Source organism: Pongo abelii, chromosome 12, assembly GCF_028885655.2.
Source record: "Pongo abelii isolate AG06213 chromosome 12, NHGRI_mPonAbe1-v2.0_pri, whole genome shotgun sequence".
In the NCBI taxonomy this organism is placed as follows: Eukaryota; Metazoa; Chordata; class Mammalia; order Primates; family Hominidae; genus Pongo; species Pongo abelii.
Window position 1 is genome coordinate 93,688,900 of NC_071997.2, and position 13,363 is coordinate 93,702,262.

Genomic DNA, 13,363 nt, shown 5'->3' on the forward strand with positions numbered 1-13,363 from the left:
AGAAGTGGTTATTCTGCTAGTTTATGTATTCATATTTTAATTCTACCACAAAAATGCACAAAGACTTTGGGAGGCCGAGGCAGACAGATCACCTGAGGTCAGGAGTTTGAGACCAGCCTGGCCAACATGGTAAAACCCTGTCTCTACTAAAAGTACAAAAATTAGCCGGGCATGGTGGCAGCCTGGCCAACATGGTAAAACCCTGTCTCTACTAAGTACAAAAATTAGCCGGGCATGGTGGCAGGCGCCTGTAATCCCAGCTAGTCGGGAGGCTGAGGCAGGAGAATCCCTTGAACCTGGGAGGCGGAGGTTGCAGTGAGCTGAGATCATGCCATTGTACCTCGGTCTCAAAAAAAATAAAAACAATACAAATATAAATGCTAAAACCAGTATCTTACTCTGGTGGTCTTAAAATGAAAATTAGGTCTCACGTTAACATGTGAAAGAGTGAAACAAAATATTGACCTCATTTGAATTCTCTTTTAACTTGGAAGAAAGATTGGGGGTTTTATTTTCCATACGCAGAGTGCAGTGGCAGCCATATTGTTCGGTCTGGGTATAATCTCTAGGGGTTTCATATTTTGGCTCTATTTGTTGCATTTCAAAGAAGATGAAGTTTTGTAACTGCCTCAAGAGTTGAAGTGATCCATGAAGTAAATATCTACTTTCTGCCTCTCTTCCCACTTTCTACACCTGTCCCTTAACATTAGTGCCTTCCTCTGGGACCCGAGCATCGGGTTGGCTGCTTGGTTGGCACATATAGGCCTGATAGGGAAAGGGGATGGAGGAATCTAGGCTGCCCTGCTAACCCACACAGACTGGCTGGATCCCAAAGCCATTGGCATTAACCTTCGCACAGCAACAGGTGCTTACGTGACGGCAGGGCCAGAACTGGGAGCAGAAGGGTAGGGTTGCAGCAACTCTTCTGAGTGGATCACAGTGTCACGGACAGCCTCAGGACCTGCAGTGGGGGAAGCATCTTGCCCAGCATTGGCACACTGAGAAGCCAGCCCTTTGTACAGCTTCGCCATGGATGACCTAACAGAATAGAAGTAACAGTTCTCAGGTTGTACAGTGGCAAACTGGCTCTCTGAACACATAGATTATGCCAAAAAAGATAGAGAGATGTCTCAGATAAAGTTTGCTGTGAAGGTCTCTGTCTCCAGGGGCCTTTGCAAACTAAGTTGCTTTGCTTAATAGGGTGCAAGCTGGCAGGACTAGGGAAGCTGATTCACTGGCTGAAAAGAGCTTGGGGGAAGGGGTTGGGGGTATGGAGAGACATCTTCCATAACAGCAACCCTGGCTTGGGAGACAGCATATTTTTCTGGTCTGAAGCTTCCACAGAAATGGTTGTTTTCCTCCACAGGAGTTGGGATGAAATTGAAGGAAATCCAGGTCATTAGGAAGCTGTGCTGTGGGTTGCTTCTGTTCCCTCCGAAGCTCAGATCCTCCCTAATCAACACTTCCTATTTCTCCCTAATATAAAACCTATTTGAAATTCTTCTCCCTTATTTGCTTTACTTTTATCCATATCACATATCACCATCTTATTTATTTGTTCACTGTCCAACTCTAAAAAGGAAGCTCCATGTGGCAAAGATTTGGTTGGGGCCATTTTGTTCCTTTCAGTATATTCAGTGCATGGAACAGTGCCTGACACACAATAGGTGCTCAATAAATATCTGTTGAATTAATAAAGAAAACTATGTTGTGGCCTTTTAACTGCAATTTTGAACCAGGCAAGTTTAGGGCAGTTGAACTATTTTTGAGGTGGTTAGCAACATGGGAATGAGAGGGGGTCTATGTAAGCAGTAGAGTGAGGTGTTTTTTTTGCTAAAATAACTTCCACCGGGTAGGGTAGTCAGTGTCTTGCTCCTATAGCCAGCCTGACTAGCTCTTTCTCTCCCCTTCTCTCTTCCCTTCTACCTCCCACCACTGCATTTCAGCTACTTAACACAACGTGGTTACTTGTGAAAGACACCCATAGTAACTGGTCTTCGACCCTCTAGACTGCACCATCAGAACCTTACTTCTTGAGCTTTTTCCGTTTCTGAATAAGCAAATCTTCATTGCATTGAAACAGCAGGGTGTAGTGTGAGATAAATACTCGGAGGCGCTGGACACACACCAGTAGTAGATAATAGTCAGGGTGCTCCTGCTCTGTGAACTTCAGGACGTTCTGGATGGAGGGGAAAAGGAAGCAGCATTGCATAATTAGCATGAAAATTTGTTTTTTCTCTTCTGCACCTCACCTTGATCTATTGTGGGAGATTCATAGCCATTTAATCAAAACAATGAGCAATACACATGACCCATCTAATTATACGCTGAAAGGTCAAACTGGCTGCTCTCTATCATACCAACGGAAAATAAGTCACTTTCGTACCTGTTTGAGTTGAATGTGAACATAAAATAATTTCATCTGAAAAGTTAGAAGCATCTCCTAATTAGACCTCTGAAATAATAGCAGCATTCTAACAATTACTGTCTATAAGTAGTACCTTAACTCAAAAGAGCCAGACCAATGTTGAGAACGTCAGGCATCAAGGCAGGCGACGGAGGGGGATGTTTATGATCAAGCCTGGTGGCCCCTCCTGTTACATTCCCCGCTGTGCTGTAGTGGAACATGCCTAGGACTTGGATTTGGGAAAGCTAAAATGTATCGAGTACTTCCTATTGCCAGGTAGTAAGCCCTTTATGTATATTATCTCATTTAATTGTTACCGCAACCTGCTTAAATAGGTACTGTTAATAAACTCCATTTAACAAATAAGGAAATCGAGGTACGAAGAAGGTAAATGATCTTCATCAGGTCACACATCTAGTAAATAATGGAGGCAAGATTTGAACTCAAGTCAGAGAGTAGAACCAGGGCTTGTTTGCCATATTCTACTATTTGCAAAACCTGGGTTTCAGTCCTAGTTTTTTTTACCTACTAGGTGTGTTAACTTGGGTAAATTGTTAACTTCTTTGGCCCTGCATTTTCTCTTGTAAAACATGACAACAATAATACCTATTTCATGGGATTGTTGAAAGGATTAAATAAGACCATTATTTGAGAAAATGCTTTTAGGATCTAAAGCTATATACAATTGAAAGTCTTTTCAGGGCCCGGGTAGTGGCTCACACCTGTAATCCCAGCACTTTGGGAGGCGAGGCAGGCAGATCACCAGGAGATCGAGACCATCCTGGCTAACACAGTGAAACCCCATCTCCACTAAAAACACAAAAATTAGCCAGGTGTGGTGGTGGGCACCTGTAGGCCCAGCTACTTGGGAGGCTGAGGCAGGAAAATGGCACTAACCCGGGAGGCGGAGGTTGCAGTGAGCTGAGATTGCGCCACTGCACTCCAGCCTGGGTGACAGAGCGAGACTCCATCTCAAAAAAACAAACAAACAAAAAAAAAAACAAAAATAAGCCAGGCATGGTGGCAAGCGCCTGTAGTCTCAACTACTCAGGAGGCCGAGGTGGGAGCATTGCTTGAGCCTGGGAGGTTGACGCTGCAGTGAGCCAAGATCAAGCCAAGATCACACCACTGCACTCCAGCCTGAGCAACAGAGCCAGACCCTGTCTCAAAAAAAAAAAAGTCTTTTCAATATTGATACTTTGATACTGGACTACTGGACTACTTCTACCTGAAATTAATCCCAAGCATTTCTAAGACGCTTGCCTTGAATTACTTAAGAAGATCAGTCAGCAATTAAACCAGAACAGGTGGGTGGTGGGAAGAAGAGGGTCTGGTGGGGATTAGTGAACCTCTCTTTCAACTCTTCTTCCTCCAGGATATCACAAGTCCTGCAGGAAAATGGTGTGAAGACATCAGCTCATCATCTTCATGCCTCTTCTGTGACATAAAGCTTAAGCATGGCATGGTAGAACCTTGGACCCATGCCAAAAGAAAGTAGTCAGGATAGCAGTTAAGTGAACAGGTTAGATGGATATTTAGATGTCAGGTGGTGGCATTTAGATCGCTGTAAAACCAAAATGGAAAGAACTGGATGAGGTGCTTGGAATCTAGCAGGAGTGGTTCTAGAAAGATCCTGGATCAGCTGAGATGGAAGTTGCTAGTAAGTAAAGATAGAACTTCAGAGGTAAGCATCATGAGCTGAAAATTTTTAGAAATAAAGATTTTAGGCTGGCTGCAACGGCTCACACCTGTAATCCCAGCACTTTGGGAGGCTGAGGCAGGCGGATCACTTGAGGTCAGGAGTTCAAGACCAGCCTGGCCAACATGGTGAAACCCCATCTCTACTAAAAATACAAAAATTAGCTGGGCATGGTGGTACATGCCTGTAGTCCCAACTACTCGGGAGGCTGAAGCAGGAGAGTAACTTGAACTCAGGAGGCAGAGGTTGCAGTGAGTCAAGATCGCACCACTGTACTCCAGCCTGGGTGACAGAGCAAGACTCTGCCTCAAAAAAAAAAAAAAAAAGATTTTAGCTCATACCACAGGGTATTATGGGTTATCGGGTAATCATAACAATCTAAGTAAACACTTCTTAGAAATATTAATGATTCTTGAGGCTTTACAGTATTTCTCAGTTGGGAGCCAAAAACCAATAATTATTTAGCATGCAAATCAGTTTGGTGGCTTTCCCACCCATGCCTACCTGCAGATGTATCAGATATTCAGGGATGCGCTGGACTATGTGAAAAAACAACGTGTAGATGTCAGATTTAATCTCTTCATCACCCTGAATGAAAGAAAGGTCAAGTCACTCTTCACTGTTCCTCCAGCTGTGGCAGCAGAACCTCGAATCAGTCCCACCAGAGTAGGAAGGGTTTCCTCCCAGAGCATTTTCTTCCCGGAGATTGTCATGGAGCATTGATCTCTCATGGGAGAGGCCACATGTTCAGGGATATGCCCTAGGAGACAGCTCTTCTCCCGCAGGGAGCATATCATATACTTATTTTGAATCCACCCTAATTTCCAAACTACCCTCTCCTTCCACTCAGCGCAGTTCCAGACAGAAGCGGGCACTCAATGAACTATATTGAGCTGAATTAATTCATTAAGACTCTCCAGCAAGTAATCATGACAATGGTGTAGTCATAGGCTCTAAGGGAGACTTGGCGCTTCAGGAGAATGGAAAAGGGAGTGTCATTAGAACTTAGTTAGCTGGCCTGGCCGCAGAAAACATGCTGCACTTTCTCTGTGTCCCTTCCTTTTCCTTCTCTTCTCTTTCCCAGATATTCGCTGAAAGCTAACATGGTAGGCATTATACTGGGTTGGGAGTAGTGGGGGCTTGAAGTAGAAACTTAGTAAGACAGAGCCTCTCCCCTTTGTGAAATTTGATTAACTCTTAGTGTTGGGGCTTTTGATACTGTTTTTTCCTATTGATCTGAAATAACTAAGTTGTTATAGATGTGTATGTGCTTACTGAGCACCTAATGTATCATTGCAGTAGCAATACTTCAAGCAACATGACTAGAGCCACCTTATGATCTTATAAACTGACAAAGGATGACTGAAGTTTAATATTCAGAGTCACATCTTCTGAGACTGGAAAAAAACCCACCACATACAGCATGTAAGCTGCAGCCTGGAGATCTCTGCATAGAATGCCCATTATAGAACTATAGTTTGTCTGTAGTTCCAACAGAATGGAACAGAGGGTCAGTAAGGCAGGGAGAGGACCAGCACAGTGGCACTGATCCTCAAGTGAGTTCCTTTAATGCCAGGTAGTGGTATTAGTGGCTGTGTTCAGGCCATTCCCCAGCCTAGAAAGCACAGTGCATGCGCTGTATTGACTGGGTGGATGAGCAACATCATATGATGCCATGTGCAGATGAAGGATAGTATATATATGGCGTTAACTCACCTCTTTCAGGACTACAACATGAACCAATGAGATGCACTCAGGCAGGTCCCTTAGGTAGGCAACATAATAATCCAAGAAATTATTCTTTAAAACAAACACAAAAATGTATGGTAAGAACCTGAAAACAGGATCTGTAATATTTTTATAGAGTCATATATGTAAAAGAAGAGTACTTTGCAGAGATTATCTTATTCATTTAATATGTTCTTCATTTTATATATTTTGAGGCTTTAAAAAATTTATCTTAGACCGAGCGCGGTGGCTCACGCCTGTAATCCTAGCACTTTGGGAGGCCAAGGCAGGTGGATTGCCTGAGCTCAGGAGTTCGAGACCAGCCTGGGCAACATGGTGAAACCCCGTCTCTACTAAAATACAAAAAATTAGCCAGGCATGGTGGCGGGTGCCTCTAATCTCAGCTACTCGGGAGGCTGAGGCAGGAGAATGGCGTGAACCCGGGAGGCAGAGCTTGCAGTGAGCCGAGATTGCGCCACCGCACTCCAGCCTGGGGGACAGAGTGAGACTCTGGCTCAAAAAAAAAAAAAAAAAAAAGTATCCTAAAAAAAATTTTTGTTTTAAGGTAAACATCCCTACTGCTTTGGAATCAAAACTCAGCATCCCCTCCCTAATGAGAGAAAGTGAAATAATGAATCCAGGGAGGAGGGAGGTTCACGTAAGTTGAAAATATATTTTTTTAGTCATTTAACGATAAAAATGTATATTTTATTTTTGTAATTCCGTTTCATTTCAGTCAATCATATATGTCCAGATGAGGGACTCTGCCCATCCCACTTCATGTCATCCAGATCAGTAGTTCACAACATTTTCTAGTAATTGCATATTTCCACTAATTGCATATTTATCTATGCATTATCCCCTTAGGAAAATCATTCTCAGCTTCTAAAGTTATAATAATTCTCAGCTAAAGGAAGCATACTGAACACGAGTGAGTAAAAATGATATTAGAGGATATTAGTACATTATATACACTCTGTAGAAGAAAATAATTTGTAAACTTTATATTGTTACCCGCAGTTGAGAATAATTGATACACAGAAATTGATTTCAGGCAAAGTCTGGCTTGCAGACCAATTTTAATTAGCCCACATAATCTTTTAAAAATAAGAAAATTTCCCACAAAATTCTGGATTCCAGCTTTTCTTAAAATATCAGAAGCTCTGGCAACTCTAGTCCTTTTTTCCTGCATAATGATTGGATAAAGCTGAGTAGCTATTCCTTGTAGAACAACACAGCTGATCCACTGCAGCTCACACTTCACACCAGTCCATACTGTGTTCACTTCACTCATTTATGCCACTGTCTGGCCCTGTAGGCATTTGAGTTTGCAGTCTCTGGCTTGGATCATATTTTCTTTGTAGGATGTTATAGAGATTGCAAAATTCAAGATAATAGCCACATCACATTTTAAAAAAAATCTCCAAGGAATGAAAATTGTGTGTGAAAATACACATGTATAATACAAACTCTCATGTGTATATATATGCATGTGTGTGTATATATCTCATGTGTGTATATATATCTGTGTATATATATACACAGATGCATATATATACATGTTTTAATGTATATATACTTTTTTTTAATTTAATAGAGACAGGGTCTTGCTGTGTCGCTCAGGCTAGTTTTGAAGTCCTGGGTTCAAACAATTCTCCTGCCTCAGCCTCCCAAAGTGTTGGGATTACAGGCATGAGCCACCACACCCGGCCCACAAATATATATACATACATTTATATAAACACAAACACACACACAATACATACACACATCCACATGCGTATTCAATGGAGGCAGTTATAGTACAGTGGAAAGTTATGAACTAGAAGTCAGAAGACCTAACTTAGGGCTCTGAAAGTCACACATCTCCAACTACCTAGCTAGCGGGGTGATTTCAGCAAGGCTTTTAAATCTCTCTGAATCATTCCATGATCTGTATGTAGAATGAGAAAGTTACACTAGATCTCAGTGGTTCTAGCTGTGAAATTCACTGCTTCTAGATTTTCTATTAAGAGAAGTAGACAAATGAGACACAAATCCATATAAGTAAAATGTATAGAGGGGCAGAAAAAACCTTACCTCATCATTTGTTAACTTAAGGAATAAATCTCCGAGAACGCCTTGGCGTGGCCACTTCAGGACCCTTTCCTGCAGTGCGTGAAGCAGATCCAGGTGCTGCTGGACGAGGTACCGTAAAGAGCCAGGGAAGAGGCTTGAAACAGAATAGAGACGGAATCACACAAACTAGGTGTAGAGAAGAAAGGACCCTACAAAAATACATGCAGCAGGGCCCATTCTCCCAGCCATCCAACATACTGTGAGTCACAGGCCTGCATTTAGGATTTTTTAAAGTTTTTCATTGCACACCTAATAGCAGATATCCCGACTACAAAAAAAAAAAATACAAAAAAAAAAAAAAAAACCTTTACTAATGGCTTCTATACAAATGTGTATTGAACTAATAAAGAGGCCTGGCATGCCACACCTGTAATCCCAGCACTTTGGGAGTCGGGTGCATCACCTGAGGTCAGGAGTTCGAGACCAGCCTGGCCAACATGGCAAAACACTGTCTCTACTAAAAATACAAAAATTAGCTGGGCACGGTGGCGTGCACCTGTAATTCCAGCTACTTGGGAGGCTAAGGCAGGAGAATCACTTGAATCCGGGAGGTACAGGTTACAGTGAGCTGAGATCACGCCACTTCACCCCAGCCTGGGTAACAAAGCGAGACTCTGTCTCAAAATAAATAAATAAATAAATACAAACAAATAAAGAGCACATCACTTGAAAGACCTTTTTACATGCTCATTTAAATGACACTCTGGAAATTCTAAGGGATACCTTTTTCAATGTTTTAGAGCTATTCCTATTTGATGTGCAAAATAGTCTATTCTAATTAGTGTTGTAGATGCAGCACTGAGGTGGCATCTACGTGACCATTCTCAGCTACCAGTAGGAGACTGCAATTTAGGTAAGTAGGAAACTTTGTTTAAAGTTGGCAGCTAAAAAGCTCAGGGAGTTGTAGGGTATCAGAGGGTTTCTTTTTTCCTTTTCTTCAGTTTCTAAGAGGAATACTGGGCCAGGACAGTCTTGTCTGGGTAGGCTATTAATACAGTTTGGATGTGTGTCCCTGCCCAACTCTCATACTGAAATGTAAACCCCAGTGTTGGAAGTGGGGCTTGGTGAGAGGTGATTGTATCATGAGGGTGAATTTCTCATGAATGGTTTAGCACCATCCCTTTTGGTACTGTCCCACCAAGTGATAGTGATAGTGAGTGAGTTCTCATGAATTCTGGCTGTTTAAAAGTGCGTAGCGCCTCCCGTCTCTCTGTCTTGCTCCTGCTGCGGCCATGTGACATGCCTGCTTCCCCTTCGCCTTCCACCATAATTGTAAGTTTCCTGAGGCCTCCTCAGAGGCTGAACAGATGCCAGCATCGTGCTTCCTGTACAGCCTGCAGGACCATGATCCAATTAAACCTCTTTACTTTATAAATTACCCAGTCTCAGGTATTCTTTATAGCAATGTGAGAACGGCCTAACACAGCTACTGACCAGGCCTGGCTTGCTACTCCCTGCAATTTTACAAAGCACTTTTTCTACCCTTCCATCCCTCTCTTCTCCATCTTGCAATGTACCTCCTTTTTTCTTTGTTTTCCCTTTTTCAAAAGTAATGAAGGGAAGAAGGGAGACGTCAGAGAAGGGTGGGGTGGAGAGGAGAGATAGAGAATCATGGGAGGAAGAGGGAGGGGGACCAGCTGGGTAAGAGTGATGTGATTAGAGGCCTATAGAAAAGAGGAAGAAAAAAAAATAAAAAGAAGCAGAGTTTTCTGGGTTACAGCAAGGATTAGAGCTCTAACTTGATGACTTAAGGTAGGTTCCTTTATGCTTTCAGCACCGCAAGTTTAACAAACAGAAAAGAGATGGTCTGGTTGATCTGAACTTACTTGAATATTTCCCCAGGGTCAAATGACAGTAAACTCGTGGACAGCTGGGGTGCTTTCCCAACAAGCAGACCTTTGTTGGAACAATAGGAAGGATGCCAGATCGAGAGGAGTTCTTTTTCAACTCATTTCCAAGCAAAGCAAAGTGATCCCTGTGACTGTAGCTCAGAGGAGACACACAAACACCAGAATAGGGTACCTAGCCCCCTATGAAAGGATACGAGGAAGTCTTCACTCCCATCTTCCACTCCCTCCACCTCCTGTGCCTGGATCCCCCACAGGTACAAAAGAGGAGAGGCCTCCTGACCTGAGCGCTTACAATGGAACAGTGGGCTTAGGAGATCAAAGAAATCCCTGTCCAGATCAGAGAGGAATTTGGAGGGGTAGCTAGGGGGTATACTGACTGGGAGAAGACCATAAACCTGATGGAGAAAAACACAACTGATGGTACTGAAAGAGTAAAATGCTGTACCAGCCAAAGATCTAGGTGCAAAAGATTTCTTCCTACCCAGTGGTTGTAAATGACTTTGTATAATAGTCCTGGTGTGACCCTGGAAGATATTAGGGCACCATGGGAAGATCTGACCTTGTGAAGAATTGTCCATATATGTATATAATATGTCTTGGATTATCAATTTCCTTTTTCTTTCCTTCATTCCCTTCCCTTCCTCCCTCCCTTTCTTCCTCCCTTCCTCTCTCCCTCCCTCCCTCCCTCTCTCCTTCCCTCTCCCTTTCTTTCTAGAGAGCTGCATTCTGCTACACTGTGGTCAATGTACTTGGAGAATGCGAGAGCTGGTACCAATCTCCTCCTGGACTGCCCACCAGGATGACAGTTTGAGATTTCAGGGTGGAGTCAGAGAAGGCTAAGGCCCCCATCAAGTATTGTGGAAGCACATAAGTTACATGAAAAACAATGACCTACAGTGGGTTCTATATGAAACATTGAAAATGGGCTTTAAACCTTTTTAAAAATTTTAACAAGGGTATTATTTGAAATTAGGGAGGAGTGTGAAATCAGAAGACAGAGAGCAAAGGGAGAAAGACGGCAAGAAGTACAGCCACACTTTGCCTGTTTCACTCTTTTGCCTGGCACCAGACCTGACGCCCAGAAGCAACTTTTTCATGAAGATGAAGTATTCAGAGCTCAGCTTTTTTTTCCTATTCCTTACTGGGGATGAAATTATGGCAACATTAGTAGTTTATTATTTCTAAAGCCTTCAAAGTTTTTATCTCCTAACAATATAGTACTTAATCAATGAGGGAAATACACTAAAAGCAAGAAGGAAAAATCCAGTTATAGTTTCAGGTTAATAACTTAGCTTTTGCCAGCCCAGAATGAGACCAAAATAACTCCTGAGCTTGGCAGTAGCAGGTTCCCGCCACCCTGGATGGGCATGATCATTAAACGTGTGCCACCTAGTGGTGATCTGTAGCACGAAGCTTGTTGAGCTCTCGGTGGACACAGCCCTGGAGTTTAGCTTACAAGGCTAATTGACAATCCTGCTGAGCTGATCACTGCTCCCTCCATAAGTGTTCAGACAGAACTGTGATCCTGAGGCTGTGATTCTACCTAGGTGAGTCAGAGCCAAAAAGCCCAGAACTCCAACTTCTGTGATCCTTCGACAAATGACAGCCTGGGCGACAGAGCAAGACACCGTCTTTATAATAAACTGAAAAAGTAGCTGTTAGTGGTATGACGTATAAGAACACAGGGTGGCTCATGCCTGTAATCCCAGCTGGGGATGCTGAGGCGGGAGGATCACTTGAGCCCAGAAGTTTGAGGCTGCAGTGAGCTGTGATTGGGCCGCTGCACCCTTCTCCAGCCTGGGCAACAGACAGAGACCCTGTCTCTAAACAAAGCAAACAAATGAACCATAGCCCTCAAGTTCTGCCCAGGTTTCAGCCAGCAGCATGTGTCCCTGCAACTTCCAGCCCTTTCAGCCAGGGGTAGGGCTGGCTTCAAACAGGCTGAGGAAGCCCTTGAGTGACTCACTTTTCTTTAGGAAAAACCTAAGGTTTTATTTAAATAGGTTGGAGAAGATGTGGCCACCTCAGGCTTGAATGTCAAGTTGTACTTGCAGTGGAGGTTATTTGCACCCCAGCTTACTTTCCAATGGGGTAAAAAGTGCTGAAGGCTTGTGTTGTGATGGGAAAGTTAGTAAATGTTGATATACTTATTTTCATCTTTGCATGGAGAAAAATGCCAATAGAGAAAAGGAACAATCTCATTCTGCTTTGTATTTCCTTCAGCTGGACTATTTAAAGTACACACAAAGGCTGGGCACAGTGGCTCACACCTGTAATCCCAGCACTTTGAGAGGCTGAGGTGGACAGATCACTTGAGGTCAGGAGTTCAAGACCAGCCTGACCAACATGGTGAAACCTCATCTCTACTAAAAATACAAAAATTAGCTAGGCATGGTGGTGTGTGCCTGTAATCTCAGCTACTCAGGAGGCTGAGGCAGGAGAATCTCTTGAACCCGGGAAGTGGAGGTTACAGTGAGCCAAGATCATGCCACTGCACTCTAGCCTGGGCAACAGAGTGAGATCCTGCCTCAAAAAAATAAAGAAAGAAATAAAGTACACACAGAGGTTTCAGGAAAGCTTTAAAAAAAGAAGAAAGATAATGAGTGGAGGAGGATAATGAAAATCTAACCCTAAAATAGAAAAACGGCAGTACCACCAAGCTCAGAACGAGAGACTTCATATTCAGTACTAACGAAGAGGGTGGGGTTGAAGCTTTTCTCTGCTTGGTCCACGCAAAGAAAAAAGAGGGTTAGTCTAGCAAATAACTAACATGAATAGCATTATTACAGATATCTTGAAATAACTATGATCTTACTTTCATAGAGGATTGTATGATAGCTTTAATTTTTCAATCGCATAGGATTTGAGGGAGAGATCTACTCCTTCCTCCCAGTGATGGGTCATAAGAGAACAACTTAGAAAAACAGGAAGTGGCAGCAAGTCAATAAGGGCCTTCTCTTTATCTACCCAAATCTTCTGCAGGGTCTGGTCTCTCCCCTATGACCTCCTGCCTGCTGAAGGCTTCCAACAAGGGCTAGACAAACATATCTAGCAGTCCTACTTAACAAATCAACTGAGATCTGAAGTAATAACTTATAGGCTGTTCAAGAGGGAAGACTGAATTTTGAAATAGGAAGAGACAACTGTATGCTTCTGGCTCTCTGAGAAACTTCACACATTGCTGTTAATGAAGGCGGTGGCCTTGAGGAAGTGGTATGATGTATAAGAGCACACAGTACAGGGTCAGGCAGGCTTGCGTTTGAATCCCGGCACTAACTGGTTCTGTGGCTTTAAGCTTCTCTGGGCCTTAGTTCCTTCGTCTGTAAGGTAGGGGTCACGGGGTTCTGCTGAACATTTCGTGAAGTTACGAATCAAGTGCCTAGCAGAGCAGCTGCTTACTACTCCCTTCCACAGTAAACAGTTTTCTCTTTTCCCTGACTTACCCCCGCCTCCCCAGATTTTCAGACTGAGAAGAGACGCTGCTGGCTTAGAATTTTCTATGTGGAAGCAAAGCCACACCAAAGTGTACACCGCCTTTACATTTCATTACCATAAACTGAG

The 13,363-nt window shown here is 43.1% G+C and overlaps 1 protein-coding gene across 3 annotated transcripts in view; it reads right to left on the reverse strand.

Moving 5' to 3' along the window:
• Window positions 1–13,363, reverse strand: part of ARHGEF33 (Rho guanine nucleotide exchange factor 33) — an 86,856-nt gene that overhangs the window by 17,795 nt on the left and 55,698 nt on the right. For all 3 annotated transcript variants that reach the window (XM_024242797.2, XM_063713455.1, XM_063713454.1), the window contains 5 exons: window positions 7,914–8,046; window positions 5,823–5,906; window positions 4,611–4,694; window positions 2,031–2,179; window positions 874–1,038 (listed from right to left, as the gene is read on the reverse strand). In XM_024242797.2, coding sequence (XP_024098565.1) covers window positions 874–1,038; window positions 2,031–2,179; window positions 4,611–4,694; window positions 5,823–5,906; window positions 7,914–8,046 — 615 coding nt within the window. The remainder of the gene's footprint in view (window positions 1–873; window positions 1,039–2,030; window positions 2,180–4,610; window positions 4,695–5,822; window positions 5,907–7,913; window positions 8,047–13,363) is intronic.